Source organism: Cloeon dipterum, chromosome 2 (assembly GCF_949628265.1).
Source record: "Cloeon dipterum chromosome 2, ieCloDipt1.1, whole genome shotgun sequence".
In the NCBI taxonomy this organism is placed as follows: Eukaryota; Metazoa; Arthropoda; class Insecta; order Ephemeroptera; family Baetidae; genus Cloeon; species Cloeon dipterum.
In genome coordinates, this window is record NC_088787.1 from 13,519,583 (window position 1) to 13,540,521 (window position 20,939).

At 41.0% G+C, this 20,939-nt stretch overlaps 3 protein-coding genes across 7 annotated transcripts in view; 1 reads left to right on the forward strand and 2 right to left on the reverse strand.

Annotated features, from left to right (window-relative positions):
* The window catches only part of Ten-a (tenascin accessory), a 336,505-nt gene that overhangs the window by 237,603 nt on the left and 77,963 nt on the right, over nucleotides 1-20,939 (reverse strand). For all 5 annotated transcript variants that reach the window (XM_065481647.1, XM_065481650.1, XM_065481649.1 and 2 more), the window contains exon 2: nucleotides 4,592-4,699. The gene's annotated coding sequence lies outside the window, so the exon portion shown is untranslated. The remainder of the gene's footprint in view (nucleotides 1-4,591; nucleotides 4,700-20,939) is intronic.
* The window catches only part of Mic26-27 (MICOS subunit 26/27), a 266,434-nt gene that overhangs the window by 110,249 nt on the left and 135,246 nt on the right, over nucleotides 1-20,939 (forward strand). The gene's annotated exons all lie outside the window — the stretch shown is intronic.
* LOC135936490 (uncharacterized) lies at nucleotides 801-2,124 on the reverse strand. Its single transcript, XM_065479319.1, has 5 exons — nucleotides 1,892-2,124; nucleotides 1,529-1,837; nucleotides 1,285-1,467; nucleotides 1,068-1,226; nucleotides 801-1,013 (listed from the first exon to the last, which is right to left on the reverse strand). The coding sequence occupies exons 1-5, from the start codon at nucleotides 2,082-2,084 to the stop codon at nucleotides 814-816; spliced, it is 1,044 nt and encodes a 347-aa protein (XP_065335391.1). The 5' UTR covers nucleotides 2,085-2,124; the 3' UTR covers nucleotides 801-813.

The window sequence follows — 20,939 nt, forward strand, 5'->3', positions numbered from 1 at the left end:
AAAATACTCTCAGCAGGCAAAACGTGCGAGCTTGTTTAATTCCTTCTGATGATCTCGCCAGACGGGGTACAACAAATAATATTTGGCATCAGCGGGGACCAACCATTTCCTCCGACGTTTTCGCCAACCCCCGCTCCATAGTGATTAATTTCATGTACGCGGAGGCGTAATTTAAGAGTGCATCCAAGCATGCCATATATTAGCTACGATTTCCAACCCTTTCATCGTCAACCTTCGCAACAGTGACTCATCTAAAATTTTAATCGCCCCGTCGGCAATTTTCGCTCCCTACGAAAGTGGCAAAAAACAGAAACTCGCAGGAGCGGTTGCCTATTTCCCTTTGTCCGGGCTGGCCATTCTTCATGAACGCGCGCGCGTGTGTCACCCGCCCACTACTCGAATACAATTGCGTTTCCCTTTCGCCGTCATCTTTGGAGGAAATTAAGACTGCTGCAGAGGCGGAGGACCTTTATTTCAATGGCGACAATGCCCCTCGCCACTTCCGACACTTTCGCCAGGAGTAATTTATTGCTGGTGCAGCCGCTCCGTCTGCAATTGCTAATGTCGGGGTCCGCCAAATCTGATTCTCGATCTGCAGACAGGCTGAATGACACTTCTTGCAAAGTTCTGCGCCAGAAAAAGTTTTTTGTGTGCTTAGTACATCCAACCATGGCAATATCGACGGCAGAAAAACTTTGAATTTTCATTTAAAGTCAAATTTTTGTAGGTATCACTGAACTTTTAAATTGAAAAGTTGTGAATTTAAAACGTATGATTTCTCTTTCGAGTTTGTAATTTTTTACTCTTAAAATTTTAACAATAAATACATTCAGGTCGCGGTCGGCACTGTTCTGGACAGACTTTGTTCAAAGGCTCCATGTCGACTCCTCTCCTTGAGCCAATAAAATTGTACGGTTGGGACGCATTTCTGCAATCTTTGAACGGCCGCATTACGCCTCCTTTCAAATATCTCTCACTCGTGCATGAATAACTATCGTGCTGTAAGATGAAACCTGCAGAAATCAAAGATAATTTAACAGTGCGGTCAGTGAGGACGTAGTTCAAACGTTTATCCTTTTCGCCCTGTGGCCAGATGGTATCTCTCAAACCGTTTTGGTCAAAGCTCCGTTCTTTCCCAGGCTCCATTGCAAGTCTAAACATCATTCTCAGTTGATTAGAAAAGAATTCTCTGAATCCTGTGTCTAATCGTGCTCCCCACATGCCAGCTGATAATTTGAATGTTTATTAGTTGTTGCATTTTTGCATCACTTTTTCGATTCTAACCCATAATGTGCCGGCCCATATGTCCAGGGTGATCGCGCATAACGTGAAAGGTATGGTCAGAAGAGAGCCACTCTTGCACCGCATTTACTTCTCTTTCACTGATTTCACCGTCGAGATCTCGAACAATACAAACGTCTACAAGAGGGTCGGCGATTGGAATAAACCGCCACATATAACACGTGTCTATAATCACATAAATATAACAGTAAATTGCCATATTGAGACTTAATATCTGCCAACTTACGAGTCGAGTTTCCAACATCAGGAATCGCATCAACGTAACACATGTCTAACACGTCTCCGTAGCTCATTTTAAGAAACTCTAGTATCATTTTAAATTGCCCCTGATCAGCACTCATGTTGTGGTAAACTCGCATAACCCAGTTTGGATAGTGACTCCTGACGAGTCTGGCATTAATTTCGATTCCTTCTAAAAAGCCTCGAACTGAGTTGGCAAGAGTTCCAAAGAATGAGTACGAGACAACTTTCTGGTGTGGCCCTCGTTTAGTGGCATTCTCGTTGCACAGTGATTGCAAATGCATCGTAGATTCGTCTGAGAAATAGGTTAATAAGAAAAGATAAAAATTATTGAATATTTGGTACACACCAGCAAAGTCCTTTAAATTTGGTGAACCTCCAAAAAAGAAGTTACTTTGATCGAAACCAATCGGAAGCCGATACAAACTGGCCTGCTTAGATATCAGAATGTTTGTGCAAACCAATATCCATATTAAGCTTGCGGTTCCTAAAGTAACAAATATTTTGCAGAATATATGAGAACGTTGAAAGTTTGCAAGCATTGTCGGCGAGTGAGTTTTTTGAGCACTGAAAATGTGGTCGGCACTTTCATATACGCAAAGATAATGCTTACTTTCCGCCTAGATAACACTACTCATTATACAACACAAGATATTTTTAATCTTTGACGTGTCGTGCAAGCTACTGCTACTCGTCGTCATCCAACAGCACATGTTATAAAAATGAGAGGAGTGAGGTGGAAGGCGACCGTGACGACCGTAGACGAGCCGTGCGTTACAGTGTATAAATATTCACGTCGTTGAATTTTCCTTATTTTAGGTTTCTTGCAGTGGGTGCCAACATTTAATCTCAATTAAAGTCCACCATTCTTCTTTTATTATTATAGGTATGTCAAATAAAATCAATAATATTAGCAATTTGTTCCAAGTACTGTACAGTTCAACTCTCAATTTATACCCTGGCCAAATTTAAATTAAATTCTGTAGCAGAATCTTTTAACGAGTAACTGGAAACCAGTGTGCTTTGCAAGAACTCCTGCTTCCCTGTAATGAACTTAATATTTGCTCCGCTAAAACCAAACATGTTTTTTGTGGCGGCTACCATTGATAAAAATGCTTTTATATTATGGTGATATCATAAATGATATGAGGTCATGATATAATGATACCACCAAGGAAAGAAGGCATTCGCTCAAAGTGTGATGATAAAAAATTTATGTTAATGCATTTTAACATAAAATGAAAAAGCGCCAGCTTATAATTTTCTACGGGCAAAATGTGACGTAAATGTTTTGTTAACAATTTGGCCTAGCCATATAAAATTTTTATTCTAATTCTGATATTCTCCTCCTGACGTTTTGTAGAATAAAGACATTATAGAAACTTAATTAATATTAAATCAGATATTGATTTAACCAATTTAATCATACATCACCTTGTATTAAGTTTTAATAAAATTCATGAAAGTCCCACCATTGCTTTCAAAGCTTATCAAAAATACTTGGCACATCGCCGCCTCTCATCTCACAGCGCACAATTAAGAGTTGATTTGACGAAATATCGTTTGCGTGCTCCCTGGCAGCAAGAAGCGCATTAAAAGTGTAGAGGGGTCAAGTAAGAAAAGGATATAATTAAAACAATATTGCGTAGAGTGGAGCGGCTTCAAAGGAATATTGCAACTCGCGGCGCTTTCCTCTCTTTCCACCGCCTTTCATCCGATTCCAAAAGATTTTAAACACACAATAGCGGAGCACACCCGCCCGCTCTTTTGTGATGAAAGAGAGGAAATCTCAAAGATTTTCATGTCAAAGCGAGGGAGAGAGAAGAAAATAAGCTGCTCCATGCCTCGGCTGCCACTGCTGTATGGCGAATAAATTAATTTCATCGTCTTCGCGCTGCAGAAACAATGGCAACTCCTATGCGCGCCGCGATAGGGAATGTTTTATTCATTTGCACACGGCGTGCTGTGTATATTAGGTTTATATATATGTACAGAGCCACGGACAGCCAGCCGCGAGTTCCACTTTCCGCTTTTGTCTTTCAGCCAGTCAGCAGTCAGTCAGTCTATCTGCTGCAGGCAATGAAATTACGCGCGGGCCAATTATTTCGTTCCGTGTCACTGCCGTCGACGGGCGCACTCTTCCTCCAACAAATTAATGTAGCTGAATTATTAATAGTGACTTCTCGGTGCTCAATTTGCACGTCGTCCCACGCAAATAAAGGCGAAGAATGTTTTTGTTTTCTTTGAATCCATTTTTTATGCTTCTTGAGTGAATTTCATTTTTAGCTCCCACGCATCAGCAAAATTTGCTTGACGTCACGATTTTATGTTTCAAGCCGGTTGTTTACTTAATTTACACAATTATAGCGAATTTCAATAACTAAAACACTTTCTGACAACTATGATGATGGTATCAAACACCTGTAACTGATGGAATATTATCGCCATTGATTGTTCAGTGATTGGGGTGGATTACGGCACCGTTTTTTAGCTCGACCTTGAAACACTGTACAATGCTTGCCTTATGCCCAGCGTTGTCATCTTCTCTCAAGGTTGCGTTGCCGTAATCCGCCCCATTCACAAAAAATATGATAGGCAATAATACATTAACTAATGGCTTTCTTTCCGATTAAATTATTGAATATATCTTGCGTAAATGCAGTTTTACACTATTTCAAAACCGTTTATTTTTGTTTGAATCGATCCTTTTCTACATATAATATCAAAGTTGTCTACAATTTCAAAAGCGCCCTTTACCCTTTAGTTGGAGAAACTCATGCACCAAAAGCAATTGCCAATTTGAACGCTGAAAGCAGCCGTCTAGTGCAGAACCATTTTTAGCAGCGCCAGAGCGCACGCTGCTTTTGATCGCGTCCAATGAATAATTAATCCAATAATTTACGTCGTCTTGCGGCGCTTTGCTCGCGCTCTAGCTCGCTTTCCGTGCAAATACCTGCACAAAGGGCTGGATGTGCGCGCAACAGACTTGATACACGCGCCGCGTGTGTATGCGTGTGTGCACAAAGACAGCAGGGCGAATGTTATTTACCTGCTGCAGATGATGCTTGAGATGATGGCTGTTGCTTCACTCGCTGATAAGGGGTGGGTGAGAGCTCGGTGGTGTGTGTGTGTGCGGCGGATTTCCCGGGCAGCGAACCTGCAACAAGAAGCGGCGATGGGGCCAATTAGCGCATAAGAAAGCTGTACTTTACAAAACGAGAGAGGCTGGCAGGGCGGGCATGCGGGCGGGCGGTTAGTCGTGTGTCTAGGGGTGGATAGGGCGCGCGAGAGAGATGATAAATGACGGAATCTGTCAACCGGGCCGCTATACCGACGAGATACAGACGCACTCACTTGCAATCGATAAATGGATATGCGCGTCAATATAATTGGCTGCAGATAAGTTGGATGCTCATCATTTTTACGCCCCGGCAGGAAAAGTTCACCGGCCCGATTCTTTCCGCGAGGGGGAATGCCGAATCAATCATCCTACGGCGGCAATTGCAGCCTTTGGCCTGGCTCTCTCTCTCTCTCTCTCGCGTCAAAATTTGCAGCCCCTCTAAAAAATCATTTCTGCATTCGCTGGCAGTGTAAAATCAATATTTAATTTTGTATCTTTTGACGGCTATAAGATCTCCAAAATAGCATCCCTCAAACGCACAAGTTCGATTGGCATAAAGGAGTCCAGCACCTCACTGGAGGGTCACATCAGCCTCCACGCTCCAACGGCCTCACAACTTCAGGCCGGATCATGCACTTTGATGACTCTCGAGTTTCTGCGTGGGAATTGACCACTCGGATCATTCGACCATCCTCATTTCGCTTCTGCTGGTTGAATTCGAACAGATTCGGAACTGGCGCTTTAAAACCAATGTGATTCGCAACCTCAATTATTTGTAATTCCAGCAGCTGTCAGATCCAGTTTTGAAGCTATTTCCAGATTCCAAATCGATTTAGAACTTAGCAAGGGCTCGAATCTTTAATTGACACACGCGTATAGCAAAGCGAATTTCAGAGGCGAAGAGAGATTTGCGGCCTTTCTAATGTGCTGACTTGTTAATGCCTTGGCAAAGGGCTTATCTGCATGAGCGTTTGCTATATTCGAGACGCGGAGTGAGCGACGAGCTGTGAGTGAGTGAGTGGAAGAGAAAACTGGCTTGTGTCTGATGTGTATGGTGCTCTCACATACACACACATACACACACGCGCGCGTGCATAGCGCCGGCGTGTAATTTGAGCGTCAAATCTGAATTGAGGTGGCATTTCCAATTCGGGGCCTGCACCGGCATGAATAATGCTCTCTCGCAACTCGGCGTGCGGCAAATAGAACCCTTTCCCATGCACGTGGAGCGTGCAAACCAAACCAAACCAAACGGTGCATGTACAGCCAGCCAGCTTAATGGGTGTGCACGCGAAATACGTCTCCAGCCATATTGCTGCTCCCCGCTTACACAATCATATTATGCAAATTTAATCATTGCCTGTCAAGTGAGATTATGTGTCAAAATAACGGTAACATTGTTAGCACTAATGTTGCTTTAATAATCTGTAGGATTCATCAAAGTTTGTTTTGCATCAAGAAATTGGTTTTGCTATGTTTGCAGTTGAAATTACTCAACTTGCAGACTTGAGCACGCACAGATTCCAGACGAAATTCGCTCAAGAATTTTATTTTAATTTAGAAAGAAAGCCAAAAATATTTTAGCTCTATATTTTTTAGTCCTGGTTATTAAAAGCTACACAAATAAAAACATATTTAGACACTAGTTAAAACGAAAATTCCACTCGCGAGGATTAATTTATTTTTTGTTAGAAATTTGAACACAAATGACGACCGACTTTTGCAGTAAATTAACATTATCTTGGTTCATTCCACTGTTGCCCGGCTGGCTTAAAATATTTCGAAAATTGCGTCCGAGGAAATGACGTGAGCGTAAAAGCCGGCGTGTTTATCTGCGCGTTTGGAACAAGTGCGGGTAGGGAAGCAAGTGGGCCCTATGTCCCTGTGGTGCGCGCGTTGAATGCAAAGTAAAAGAGGACAGTCATAATGTAGCAGCAGATTATATTATCCATAAAGACATTACGCTAAGCCTTTCGGACTGCAAACGCGATTTCAAATTCCCCCACCAACCTCAACGGCCCGTCCACGCGGCCGCACCCAGCCACGAGGAGGGTATTTGCATTTTACTACCCCTTTCGTAACATCCTCGCAACCGCCGTCGGATTTTTTGTCAGCACAGCGCGGCGAAACACGAAAAACAATTTACATCGGCGGCCATGCGGACTATGGTTTTATTCAGAGTGCTTAAAACAGAACACACAAACTCACTCGCGGCAATCAACTCTTCTCGTGCCTGGCAAATAAAATTTGATCGATTCAAAAGCAAATGAAGCTCGAAATTATTTCAATGAAATAATAAAAACCCAGCCACAAGCCAACAGCAGCGCTTTTTAGAACAACTGCGAAGGGGTGCTACGCCGAGAGCAAGAGCAAACAAACGGCCGGTGCGTATTGTTTGACGGACGTTCAATTATTTTTGCACCCTAATTAGATTTTTGATTTGCTTCCTCGCTGACGCTGCGTGCGAATGGATTTTTTGATTGGCTTCGGCAGGTGCCGCAAAGTACACACCGCGGTTTTTCAACGCTGAAATACACGAGCACGCCAGAGTGTGATTTGTTTGTGGACAAAAAGAGCGAAATCCATAACGATAGGACTTAAGTTCAAATTAATTTGCGGTAAAAATGCTTGGATAAATTAATGCTTGATGTAGAGATCTCAGCCGCGAGATTTAATGCGGCGGCTGGCGGGACCAAATTTTTCGCCCGGCGGCGGCTGGCGCAGCTACCAAATTTTAAACGTGAAGTTTGATAGTGCAGCTTAACGTTCCGAAGGGCTGCAAGAAATTTTTTCTCCTGCACTTCATAATTTTTGACCTGTTCTCAATAGCGGCTGGCGCAGCTTAGCCAGATTCACAGAGGCTGGCGGCTGCCCACGTGACCCAAAGTTTGCGCGGCTGGCTGTGACCACTAGCTTGATGTAACCTTTGGTGATTGGCATAGGACGCTTCGAAAATTGCGTGTGAGTGTTGAGCCGCAAAAGGGCCGTCTCCGTTTACCTGCCCCGTTTGAGCCGATTCCCGGCGGACAGCAAAGGTGTGGAGAATTTGGTAACTACGGTAATAACAATAACGCCAAAATATGGACATGAGAGCAATATATAAAAGGAGGGGGAGATTATACAGGGACGGGCGGGACGGGAGCGAAAGAGAGAGAGAGAGAGCAAGAGCGACCGCGAACACGAGCTAGCTAAAGGACACATATTGAACAATGTCGGGCCTAATTAAGCCTCCAGGGAATCCACCCACTAAAATTCAACCCCCCGCCTCGCTGCCGGCACAGCAAACACCGCAGCGGCGCCGTGTTTAGTTAGTTTCGTATGCGCTGCACCACATCGCCGAACACTCAAATCTGTAGTTTCGAGCTGCGACGCTCGCGCGCGGGGGCGGGGGCGGGAGCGGCCGGCGGGGTGAGTCACTTCTGGTGGCCTTTTTAACACCCCCCGATGATGCTTTATCATGCCGAGGCAGTCGTTAACCTTTCCTAATCAATTTTTGCCGCGCCAGCCTGCCAACGAGCTATCTCCGCAATAGGTGCTGAAAATTTTATGCACACCCTCCAAATGGGTGTCTGCCTCGAGCAGTTAATTAATTAATACCTGGCATGGCTGCGTGCGCGCTGGCTTTCACGGTGCGCATCAGATTTTCCATCAAGCCAATTGCGTGCTACGCGAGTTTCGCCGATTTATTTGTGTACCACAGGAATCCGATCTGCTCCTAGATTATGTAGATAATTGGAATTCTTAGCTGTTTACCTGATATTAAATTGACGCCGATTTTTTTTTCTTTAAAATGGACAATATTAAGCATAGCTTTTTGTGCCCCAAAAACCTCGACAGCAATTTAAATCTCCACAATATATCTGATTTTACTTCATTTCTATTAATAAAAATTTTATCAACCCCTTCGATTTTAAAAGATCTCTATTTGGCTCAACTTACCACCTCACACTAAATCCCCTGAAAATGTGCTAGATTATTAACAAAGCAAAATTGGAATATAAAGTAAATCAGATTTTTCTATAAAAAAACAGGTAGCTGCCATTATATTATTAAAAAGTTCATGATTTAGGCTGATACCAACGATTTAATAAAGAAGATGAGTGTCTCGCCAATTAAGGCATGGAGAGAGCGCTGTGGAATGAAAAAAGCAAGCCACTTGGTGTAATTGGCAGCCAAGCACACGTGTAAGCACGTTAATTTGCATGTTTGAGTGGGCGAGCGAGGGCGTATTAATTAAAAAGTCTCGCAATCCGGATCACCATTCCTCCAGCAGCAGCACTCAAACCAGATTAGCGTGTGCTCTGCGGAATCGTGCTCGGCATTATTTTGCTAACAAGCGCAAAAGATGATGATATTGACCAGCTTGCCCGGCCGAGCAGCCAGCTTTTGCCAGACATGCACAAGCCAGCGAGAATTCCATCCGAGAATTATAATAATTCCCGCGCATTATCAGCGCACAGAGCGCTCGGCTATCTGCTGACCTATTTCATTTCACATGAAGTTAAATACTTGCGAATTGCATTTTGCTCTTTGCCGCCGTGTTTTTCGCTGTTAATCGCTATCTCGTGGGGCGTGATAAATAAATTTAATTGCATGCAAGTAGAATAATGACGGCCATTGGGAGTGCAAAATAAACACTATGTGCGCAATACACATTCGTTGTCCAGCACTGTGCAGGCATTGTGCCGCGCGACAAAAAGATAATTGCCTTTGGCTGCACTTTTCCATTGTTCAAATGCCGTGTCTCCTCAATTAAGGATGCAAATAATGTTGCACGGGCTTTTAACGACAATATGACTTCAATTGAAGCCCACGTGGAACTGATGAAATGGTTATTTGCAGCAGAGAAACCTGAATAGACAAAATTAGAATAGTGCAAAAACCTTGATTGGGCTGCAGTTCACATGAGGAAGTAGAGACGACTTAATAGGAGTGCAGAAATCGAGATTTTTCGCTCGCAATGTTTGCGAAAATACAACAAAATCGTGTTTTGAGGTCTGCAGTATCTCGTGAACTAATTAACAGCGATCTCATCGTGTTCTTTTTATCATTTCTTTCTATACTGTATCTTCATGGCTATAAATATCCTGGCACGAAGAAAAATAATTGAATTAAAATTAGTTATTTCTTTATAATTTGCTGAGCCTGCTAAAATCAATAGAAGATAAGTTGTTCTGTCAGCACTTACTGCCTCGAGAATATTTTTTAAAATACAACAATAATTATATTCTCGGTAAATATCGAAACTGAAAAGATACATATATTTCATATACCAACAGCTCCTTCGGAAGGGAAACTTCTCTCCTAAATTCTATTATATCAGCGCAACGTTTAATTAGCGTGCAATACTTTGCTCATTGATTCGAGGAGAAGAAATAGAGAGAAGCACAACTCTCTCAGCAATATGAAACTGCGCTTTGTTCATTGAGTAATAAATTCGAAACTTTTACCATGAAACTGCGCGCGTGTGCACTTTATAATTGCAAGTTTTAATCACTGCAACTTGATATCTAATAATTGGTCTCAGTCGACGCTCGGATTTATGAATTTTTTGCTCCTCTAGCGATTTAATTAACCAAGTTTCCAGCTTCTTGATCTGAAATTTTACGACCCCGACTCACTCCCCATTTAAGTTTTTGAGCCAAGATGGTTTACAAAAAGCAGCGCTCTCGCCAAGCTGTGAAGTTAGAGGGCGTGAAATTACACAAGCATTCCTCGAGACAAATTTGGTGTGTCGTTGTGAACGTATCATTAGTCCGCTTGGTAGGAAATAGAAAAATTAAATTACCCTGGCGGCCCTAAATTAACGCCCATTAGGCTTGATATAATTTAAGTAGCGAGCGCGCGCGTCTCCCCGACACAAGAAAAACATTAAGGAAGACAAATTAGCAGATAATTTTACGAGGCAAACTTTTTAATACTCCCACAAGCTCGGCGGCATAAACGTCAAAACGGCGAGAGTGGGACCGAAACTAACTTTCGCAACTTGTCCTCTTCACTGCGGCTGAGAGAGCTCCAGATAGTTTTTGCCAAAGTGCAGCCAGCTTGAACTCTTTCGCTTTAATCTCTCGGCGAAAAAAAATACAAGGTGAGTGCGCGGCTGCACGCGCGGGCGCGCGCACCAGAGAGAGAGAGAGAGAGAGAGAGAGAGAGGATAATGGGGCCAAAACTGTATTTTCCGCCGACGATCGCTTCCGGGCGACATTTTCACGATCCCCGCGTCCAATTTACGAGCCCCGTGGACGTCATTATTTTCCATAACTGGCAAGATGCCGAGCCAAGCGCGCTCGCTCCACCTGCCATATTTCATCTGGACGATATTATGGCTACTTTTCCAGACCACTAAAATCCTTTGGCTGACTGTATGATTTGAGTGTTCGGTAAACAACCTGCCTTTATCAGGCAGCTTGCAAATCATCCGCTGAATCTTCGTTTTGTGCGTCAGCCAATCATAAAAGCGGTAAATCTTTATTGAAAAATATTCTCTTCGAGGAGTGCTTGGGTACGTGATGCAAAAATAAATTATAGAATGTATTTTGTAGTTGAGGATTGTAGCATTTTTCCAGAGAGCTGAGACTTTATTCTTGTCGATATTATTGTCCAAATTTATTCCATATTTTATTTTGGTGTCATTTTTTTCTCACTTCCCTATCGATTAAACACATTTAAACAATAAATCCGTCATTCCTGTTTATTTTTAGTTTAAATTTCAAAGCATGAAATTACCTAAAAATCATATTTTTAATAAACCGTCACAAATTAATGGACTTGCAATAGTCAAATTATTTTTTGGTTATTTCCAGAGTTTTAGCAATATTTAAATCAGATTTATCAAAATAGGTATTTCAACTATTCATTAAAATATCATATTTATAAATTAAAAGTTATTGATCTCTCAGGATATTCAATTTGGTGCAAGAGTTTAGCAAGGAGAAAGACAATAAGATCCAATTCGAATTCAATCAGAGCGAGTCGAGCTTGATAATTTATTGCTGCAGCACGTGCATTGCAATTGCACCGGTGAACATACAATCAAAACAACTTTTTCTCCATATTTCAGCCGGTTTATTGCTTTTGCGTCTGTGATCGCGCGCGCTTTTTTGTTCCCCACACATGCAGAGGGAATACGAATGTAGCTCATGAAATCGTGCTCTCGTGGATTGCGCAATTTTACCGCATTTGATATACATGCAGTTGTGTGTAATACCCATGTACGTACAGCGCGTGTTGATGTGGCCGGTGGTGAGGAAAAATCGTCGCTCTCGTGTGCATTGCATATTTATTTGCAAAATCCAATACGTCTCCTCTCCCAGTGAGCATCATAATACCTTTTGTATTGTATCGGCAAAACGGTTTAGTTTTATGTACCTGCATTTGTTTACAAACTATTGTATTCTACATAACCGAGTAGGGTGTTTTTTCCACCATGGTGTCCAATCGCTTTAAGTCTGGCTGGCACTTTTATTTTTATTTCGGGAGTACCACCGTGGACGGTTTTTACGAGTTTTTCTCATGATTTATCCGTGACCTGCTGGAGAAAGCAGCCAGTCGAGAAATTCGTCTTGCATGTCAAAACTTCTGTGCAATTTGCATCTCTAATTCTGACAATTACAGATCGATGTTGGGTAAAGGCACAGTGGGTAATCCAAATATGGTCTCAAATATTTTGGCATTTTTAATTACAAACATTTACTCAACATGACGGAGGATCGGTATCATAATCAGTTTAGTAATTGCGGCACATTGTGGCGAGAGATTACCTTGTAATTAGTTGTTTTAACTTCATTTTTATATTATTGTATGCCCTCCTATTGGAGTAATTTCAAATGACTGCTTTCCAGGAATTTAAGCTGTTTAAAATCATTTTTTATTTCTATCAATAGTGGAATTTAATTTCATTAATTCTGACTTAATCATAGTTACCGTAAAAATTGATACACCTACAGCTACATTTGGCGTCAGTTTCCATCGTTCCTGCTGATTTTTGCGTTTATTTTTCTGATATACTAGCAATTATTCTTCGACGAGAAAATGAAAGGGTCTGAATTCCTGAGATTCTTGACTGGTCGAAATTTATTCTCACCCCGGTTCCGACGTGATAGCTGGGGTGAAAGGTCATCTGAGCAGAATAAATCCACGTCACTATGTGCGGCCTGCATTATCGGTGGCGACGGAGGCCATACTTCATTTAGTTCACGCTCCCCCTAGATGTATCCCATCCGCACTACACCATCAATGCTTGGCGCAGCTTGGCATCACGCTGGAGCCAAAACGGCCGGAAAATTATTTAACTCGTGTAAATCACCGCGGCGGTGAGAAAAACCGACTGGAAAAATAAATCTTTTCTAATTTGCATTGCGTGCTCGGCGCGCATCACCATGAAACTCGTAAATTGCTCGCCGCCATCGTTTAATCTATTCCGGCCTTCTTCTGGGGAAATAAATTTGATTGTTTAATCATTTTCGCAACATTATCCATTCAGACGCGTGAGCCACAACACTTGGAAAGTCTCATTTTTCTTTCCTGAAAAATTTGGCGCGGACTAATTTCTCAAGGGCATTTCAAAAATTCAGCTCGCACCGGCTGCGCCTCGGCTCATGTGTGCGCGCATTATTTTCCAGCGGAAAATTTCCAATAGGGAATTTGCGGCACCTTTTGCGGCACGGTAGGCTCAAACAAAAGACGCAGCAGTGGCAAATCGAAGCGAAATGTGCGCCGCGTGGAATCGATCGATTTCGCGTCGTGTTTGCATTTTACATCAGGATAAAAGTGTTGTGAGCCACCATCAAGCCAAATTGGACTCTTTCTTTGATCTCCCTTTTCTCTCGCTCGAGCCAGCACATATAAAAGCCGAAACACAAAACCTGCGAAATAAAGGAAACTCGATTTTAATAAAACGCAGCGGGACAACAATGCTCACCGTAAAAGGCAATAAAAATAAACGGCGGTCCCAAAGAGAGTGCTGCACCAGCTCACGGTAGCAAATATAATAAACTTAAAACGACATTGCTTTTAAATCTGTTTCGTTTGCTGATTACGATTACAAAGCACAATTTCTTTTAACAAAGTTCTGGATTCTTGATGTCTTCTGAAAATTAAGCCATCCTGGCTGTGTCGTCATTTCAGAAACACGAATAAAGAATGAGTACAAATGTGAATCTGGTATTTTTGGTCTTGTGTATAAACTAGGTCTGCTTCTAGGAAAGTTTTGAATGATATTGTGGGGATAGACAAAGAGTAAGAGTTTAGTTTGCAGTGCACAATAAGGTATTAACCTATTAGGAAGAATTTTTGCTTCAATGATTTAATATTTTAAATTTCCACCAAACCTCTAAAATGGATATAGACTACGCCTATACGTAAATACTTATTCAAATTTTCTAAATTGCCAGCATAATTTATTCATACACAGTAAAAAGTGATGATGCATTTTACGAAACACAAACAATGTTAAATGGGAATTGGAGGGTACCAAATTTGGAGGATAGACATTTATTTACTCGATTTGCATGCCATGGATATCACTATTTGTTCTGTTCAAATCAGATGTATCATTATGAACCTCAGGATATTTGTAAATTTAGATATCATGGTGAACAGTGTGAAAAGTATCATATTTTGAAATGTTCAACAAAAAGAATTAGTTTAAGAGAAGCAGCAAAGAGTTGTAAAAATTAATTGTAGGATTAGTGTCGCACGCATATATGTGTTTAATGATAAATTCATTCAATAAATTCAAAGTCGAATTTTAAATTGTTATTATTTCAAAATCTTTAGAAGATTATCTCGGATCTATTTTAACTACCAGGTGTCAGGTGCTCTCAACACTCCTCGCTTTGCACCAGCTAAAATGTTGCTTTCCGATATTCGCAGCAGCTCAAGAGGGAGGATTTCAACAGCGTCCTCTCGAGCGAGCACTTAACAAAAAGAGAGGATGCGAGCCCCTCACTTTCGCCGTCCTCTCACTCACTCACTCACTCACCCACACACCTGCTTTTTTGTAAATTGCAAATCACCGTGAAAAGTACCGGGAATAATAGCGGAGGTCATTTGTCGCGAATCCGTGCAGCGAGGCAGCGGCCCTATCAATTGGGACCTAATGGAGCGGTCCGCACTCGGAGGGCCGCATTCATGCGGACAAGCTCTGAATGACAATGACGCAAATGTGTCGGCCGCTGCAATTATAATCCTCGTGCTATTGATTCGCCGACCGCGGTCATTACTCACGACTGCAGCCGCCATCACTTGGTCCGTCAATGACGACTGTTTATTCTGCAGCCGCAGCACACATATACGCGCGCGCCAGCCATTTTTATTCGTCCACACACTGCCACCGGCACTCGTGAAGGGGTTAGTTAGTTGCGGTGTATTTATGTCGAGCCGGACTTAATTATAAAATGGTAATTGGATGTTTGCGCACTAGCATGGTGCTCGTGATCAGGAAATTGTGAAGGGTTTCAGCTGCCCTGCTGCAAACTGGCTGTCAGTCCATGCCGATGATGCCAACCACCACTGAAACCAGTTTTCCCGTGGCTATCTATTATTCCCAACATTTTGCTCCTGGCACAGTCGATCCACTGGCTTCTATGCACGAGGTTATATTTTATAAAAAATTAAAAACGGATGTTGTAACTTCCGGAAAAAAATGCGTTAAAAATTGAAAAATTTAACAAGTGTATTATGACAAATATAATTAATACAGAATTATCCGACTTATAACATGTTGCAATTATTATTTTACTAATGATTATAGCTATATTTTTATCGATATGATAAGTGGTATAAAAATGATAAAGTGAAATCCAACATTCCATCCAGCAAAACGAGCAATATAATTTTAAAAGCCGTATTTCCTAAGAGTTAATAAGCTTTAAAAAATTACATTTCATGTTTCCACGCAGCTTTTGTTTAAAAACAATTCATTTTAAGCTCTAATTTGTGTTCTTAGCTATCAATTAATTGAAAAAGAAAATCTGAAACCTCTTTTAAAATATTCAATTTAAATGAAACACGTTCATTGCCTTCTCGCGTCCTCTCTGTGCCTTCGTGTCACTTTTTTGTTGTGATTTTCAACTATATTTGGTACTATTATTTTTAATGATGTATATCGTGTGCAAGAAACAACAATATAAAGCAACTGGCGTAAATAGTGTGCTGAACATAATGTATTTAAGGGTGCATAATCCCATTTTCGGCGCGGCTTCGGGATTCCAGCCGACAGATTTAATTATAGCGGAAAGCAACATGGACAAGCCTATTATTAAAATAAATAGGATCGTTCGCTTGCTGTATACAACGCAAAGAAACGTTAGCTCGCGCGCACACCCTTTTAATTATACGCGTCTGCAAAAGAGCTAAAAATATCCGAGTTTTGATCTCTCTCGCGAGCAAAGAGGCCTTAATTAAAATCTTTCGATTTTTCCGCGAGCACGACGTTGATGAGAATCCTGTAAGTTGCAATTTAGAGTGTGCGTGTGTGCTAGCGGGTAATGAGAGGGATGAGAAGAAATATTTTGAGAGATAAGCCAGGCAGGCAGAGTGACTGAGTGGAGCGCATCAGTGCTCACTTCAGGGCTAATTCTTTTACATCACCGGCAGTGACGGAGGCAGCGGCGGCGGGGATCTCAATTTAAAATCCGCTGGAGGAGGCGAAGCCGTGTGTAATGAAAGGGAGTTCCCCGCGACGGAGGAAGGGGCTTTGAAATTAAAAGCCGTGCATAAGACGTCAAAGGCGGCGCGCAGAGATGAGCCGCGCTCTTCTGCATGAATGCAGCGATATCGGCTGTTCAAAGGTTGCCTGCTCGCCGGTTACGCAACAATGTGCGGTGTTTCCTTACACGGTCCGAAAAAACACAAAACCGGTCGCAAAGAAAACAAACTTTTATTTTTTCTGAGAGACAGCCAACAAAGCTCTCAATTCGCATTGTAAATTGAGCTTTGAAGGTTTTTTTCAATAATCAAATAGGATCAAATGAAGGCTTATAATATAATAAGCTTGGCTCATCACAAATATGTGAAAACCATTTAAATTCGTAAAAAATAATTATTTAAAATTAATTATATTCAAGTTCATTGAAAGCGTTGATGTGTGTTCAAATTTGCTTAAGATTAAATCATATTTGTGGAGCAATCACTACAAAGACTTCAGAATCTGCTAAATTACACTATATTCTTTTGGTTGGTTTGGAGGCTCTCTATAAAGTTTGTGCTCTCTGTTGAGCGCCATAATAATTTGTTGTCTGTTTGGCGGGCCCGTTGTTACTTTTCTGCAACAAAGCGCGTACCTTTTCATGCTCTGACACCTCGTTCGCCTTTCCTCTTGCGCCAGACAACTTTGAGAGGTGCTTTTAGCCGCTTGTTTTTCGAAAGTAAGCTGCAATTGACGTGGGAGGAAGTCCGGGCTTTTGCAGGCATCCCCGCCCTGGCTTCAGAGAATTTTTAAAGATATTTATTTTCTGGTTTAGGCTAAAGGCGAAAGCTCTTATTTTTTGCGGAACTATACGAAAAGGTCAAGAAAGGAATTGTGGTGAAAGGTTGTCATCTGCGTGTGCCTTTCCAGTTGAATGCACCATTTACATTCAAGCGACAAGGAATTTGCAAGACAAGCTTGTTTTGTTTTTGAATCTTTATGTAGAGGTCGATATTTACTTTTTTAAAGTTCTGTTTGATTTATTATGATAATTTCCTTCGCCTAACACGAAAACTCATTTTTATACGCTCGATTTTCCTCTTAACTACTTCATGAAACAACATTTTGCACATTTTTCTCATGCACATCATATTTCACGTTTTTTGTGGCACATACACGTTTCCTTCTCACTTCCCACGACCCAAAATTGACGACCTCGAAACCAACAAAAACAGCAGAACATGATTAACTGCATTTGTATAAAAAAAACTATCACACACAAGCGTGATATTGATTCCCTTTACAAGTGCATGAAAAATGGTGCGCACGACAGTGAAAAATGATTGAAATCTGTTATTTTCCTCCCCACATATGCTGTCCATCTCTTGACGCAGCGTCGTGCGAAATGAGCTAGAACAAAAGACTGCCATAGAGATAAGGAGGCTTGTATGGCGTGCCAGAGTCGGACGTTTAAAGCCGAAAAATGGAGACCATTGTGATTGAAAATTGAAAAGTAAAAAAAATCTTTCCACCAGCAATTTTAGTCACTTTATCATAATAACCTTTAGTGGTTAAAGTTGATCGATACAAGGCAACAATTGAAAATATTTTGAATTGTTGAATGCAATAAGCAGTTGATCGATAGACAATTATTTGTTCTAAAATTTGTAATAATAAAAAAAGGATCTAGCTACAGTAAAAATTCAAAGTTTTGCCAATTTTCTCCAAAATTTACAGCGCTTTTACCATATTTTCTTGGCATATTTTGATTCCTCTCATTGTATGACACTTTTTGGAGAAATAAAAACAGATTTCAAATAAGGAGACAGTCCTCACCATTTGAAAAGCATACTAACTTTGCAGACACTTTTCTAAAAAAAAATTACACTACTTATTGTTAGGTCAATTTTGGCTTCAACTGAATCCTAAAAGGGGTGAGTTCACGCATTGTCAGTAAGGATTTTCCTCTTTACTATTTAAACTAATTATTTTCATGAGATAAGAGATAAACATCTGAACTGTTAAAAATCTTAATTTACCCCCTCCCCTCCCAAAAATTCAATTTTTCGCTTATGAGTGTGAGCACCACACGTGATTCGTGAGTTTCTAACATTGCTGGAGACTCGAGGCGAACCAGAGAGGATGTCGACCGGCCATAAAATGCACAAGCCTAGAGATAAGAGGAAAGTCCTGGAGCATGCAAATAAAATGTCGGAATCCTTGCACGAGAGGTAGATTTTTTCTTAATTTAATTTCAGCCGTCGCTCCCCAAGACTGCAGGACCATCTCCCTGTCATTCTCCTTTCTCTCTTCCTTATTTTCACTCACACTCGAATGAACTTTTGATGCGTTTCTTCTCCAACATTTTGTTAGAGGGTGTCGTGCCGCCGCCGCCACAGTCAGCCAGCTACTCTAGCCATTATTTCCCGGCGCAAAGGGCAGGAAAAGAATGGAATCTGCGCCGTGCGCACGTAAGGAAAAAGCGGGCAATGATGTCGTCGGTGGCACCTTTCTTTATATCACGGTGGCGAGGAAAAAAGAGACTGTCAGCATCATAATAGGAGCAAACTCCTATTCATTTTTATCCGCGGGAAATATCTCGGCTGACAGCAAGCGGGCTGACACGAAGCAGATGAGCTGAAAGAAATTGTGCAGAATGCGATATTGCTCCTGTAGGTTTTGATTAATACCAAAAGGAGATATTGATGAGCCGTTGTGCGCGAAAAAGGGCTGCGTTCCCTTTTTGGCCGTGTGCGCTGCTTTGACACGACTGCCTTTTTGCTCGCGATAGAAAGCCTTTACAAATCGCGCAAAAGCGGAAAATTTTCTTTAGCCCTCAATTCTTTCCTCGCTACAAATGAACGTGTCAAGTTCAACATTACAGGCAACCATAATCATCGCTCAGCGTAAGGATATTCACTATATTCCAAATCATGCGAATCTGTGTATTTCATATTTGCATTCGCGTTAATTTGCATGTGGGAAACCGTTTTACTCTTATATGGAGATGGAGACTGTCGTATCCATTATGGTTTATGCTGTAATGAAGTCATTTCAAATTTTGACTATGTAGTTAATTCCTACTAATTAATTTAAAGCATTTCAAGCATGGTTTCCTCGGTGCTGAACTATCAGATCCTCCTTTAACCACAGCCTGACATTAATCATTCGTTTGAATATCGCACGCATGCAGTATATGGATTATGTTTGACAAAGCTGATTATGTATGAATAATCCATATCAGACAACCCAGATTAAGTATTTATCTCATCGCAGTATTTTTGAAGCTAGTGGCGTGCACGAAACTCTCAATCAAGAATTCAGGAGTTTTAATAAGATTATTTAATCACATTATGGCTATTATCGAAGTTTCCCATCTTAACTTAATTCAATAAAGAAAAGTTTATCTAAAAATTTTCAAAAAAAGGTTAACTTTATTTTTCTGTACCGTGCCGATAAAACGTGTGCAGTGCCACTTGAGCCAAAAATTGTAATCCAAGTTTATTTTAATTAAACCAACAACAGGGTGGTTAAGTAAGCATTACAAATGCAGTGGATTGAATGAGCAATTCTATATACCATAATAAAGCCATTTTCAATAAATTTCCTGTCCGCTCTTTTTCCGAGCCATTAACCATTTATGCTAGCCGACATATATAGTATGTACCAGCGACCAACCAGCCGGCGAGTGCGCGCGAACCATTCATTCGATATATATATAAAAAATAGATCATCGACAAAAAAGGTCGTTGGCTGGCACACATCGACTATATTCCGCACATAAAATACAGCGAGACGACGGAAATATCAGTCGCGTCGCGATGCCGCTCGAGTGCATGGTATTGATTTTATAATTTGATACGCGTGCCGCAATTCTGCATATCATTCTCGGCACATACATTATCATTTTACGATACGTCTCAACTGCATACAATCCGATACGCCAGCATGTGGTTGAGCGAATTGGATCTTTTGCCTGCACAGCTCGTAATTTCGTTGCGAGGCCATGCACAATGCAGGAAGCGAGAATCCCATGTGCATTGAATCTTGCGGGTTTAAAGTGGTGATTTACATGACTACGATTAAGATTGACTATAGCAAGTAATTCATTGTGTTTATTGTTTGTGATATTTGGCAACAGTTTACTTCTATAATGAGCGATGATGAAATCAGGACCGAGGAAAGTTAAATTTTGGCTTTTGTCGAAAAATTAAAATAAATGACATATTTTCACTTGATTTTGATCCCTCTTGTCGTGGTGAGCGAAATTTGAGGTGAGCGAAATTTGAGGAAAATTCCCTAAATTATTGTGAAATAAATCTGGCTTTTATAGTAGGGAGATAATGCTTGATTAGCATTCAAAGTTTTGAGCCGATTTTCTAAAAATATTAAACAGCAACCTAGAAAATTTTAATCTTTTTACTAAATCATCACCTGAATGTATTACTATGCTGAAAGGCCAATAAATAAATAAATTTAAATTTAAATAGTTTTTCAAGTAAAAGTAAAAAGGAAATTTCACAAATTTTTCGTAAAGCTTTACTTGAATGTCCGATGTAGAGTGTCAGACATGATTATTGTTATTGTCTAGAAATTGTGGTAAAAAATAAGATAAAAAGCAAAAATTAAACTACAATTTTTCATCCT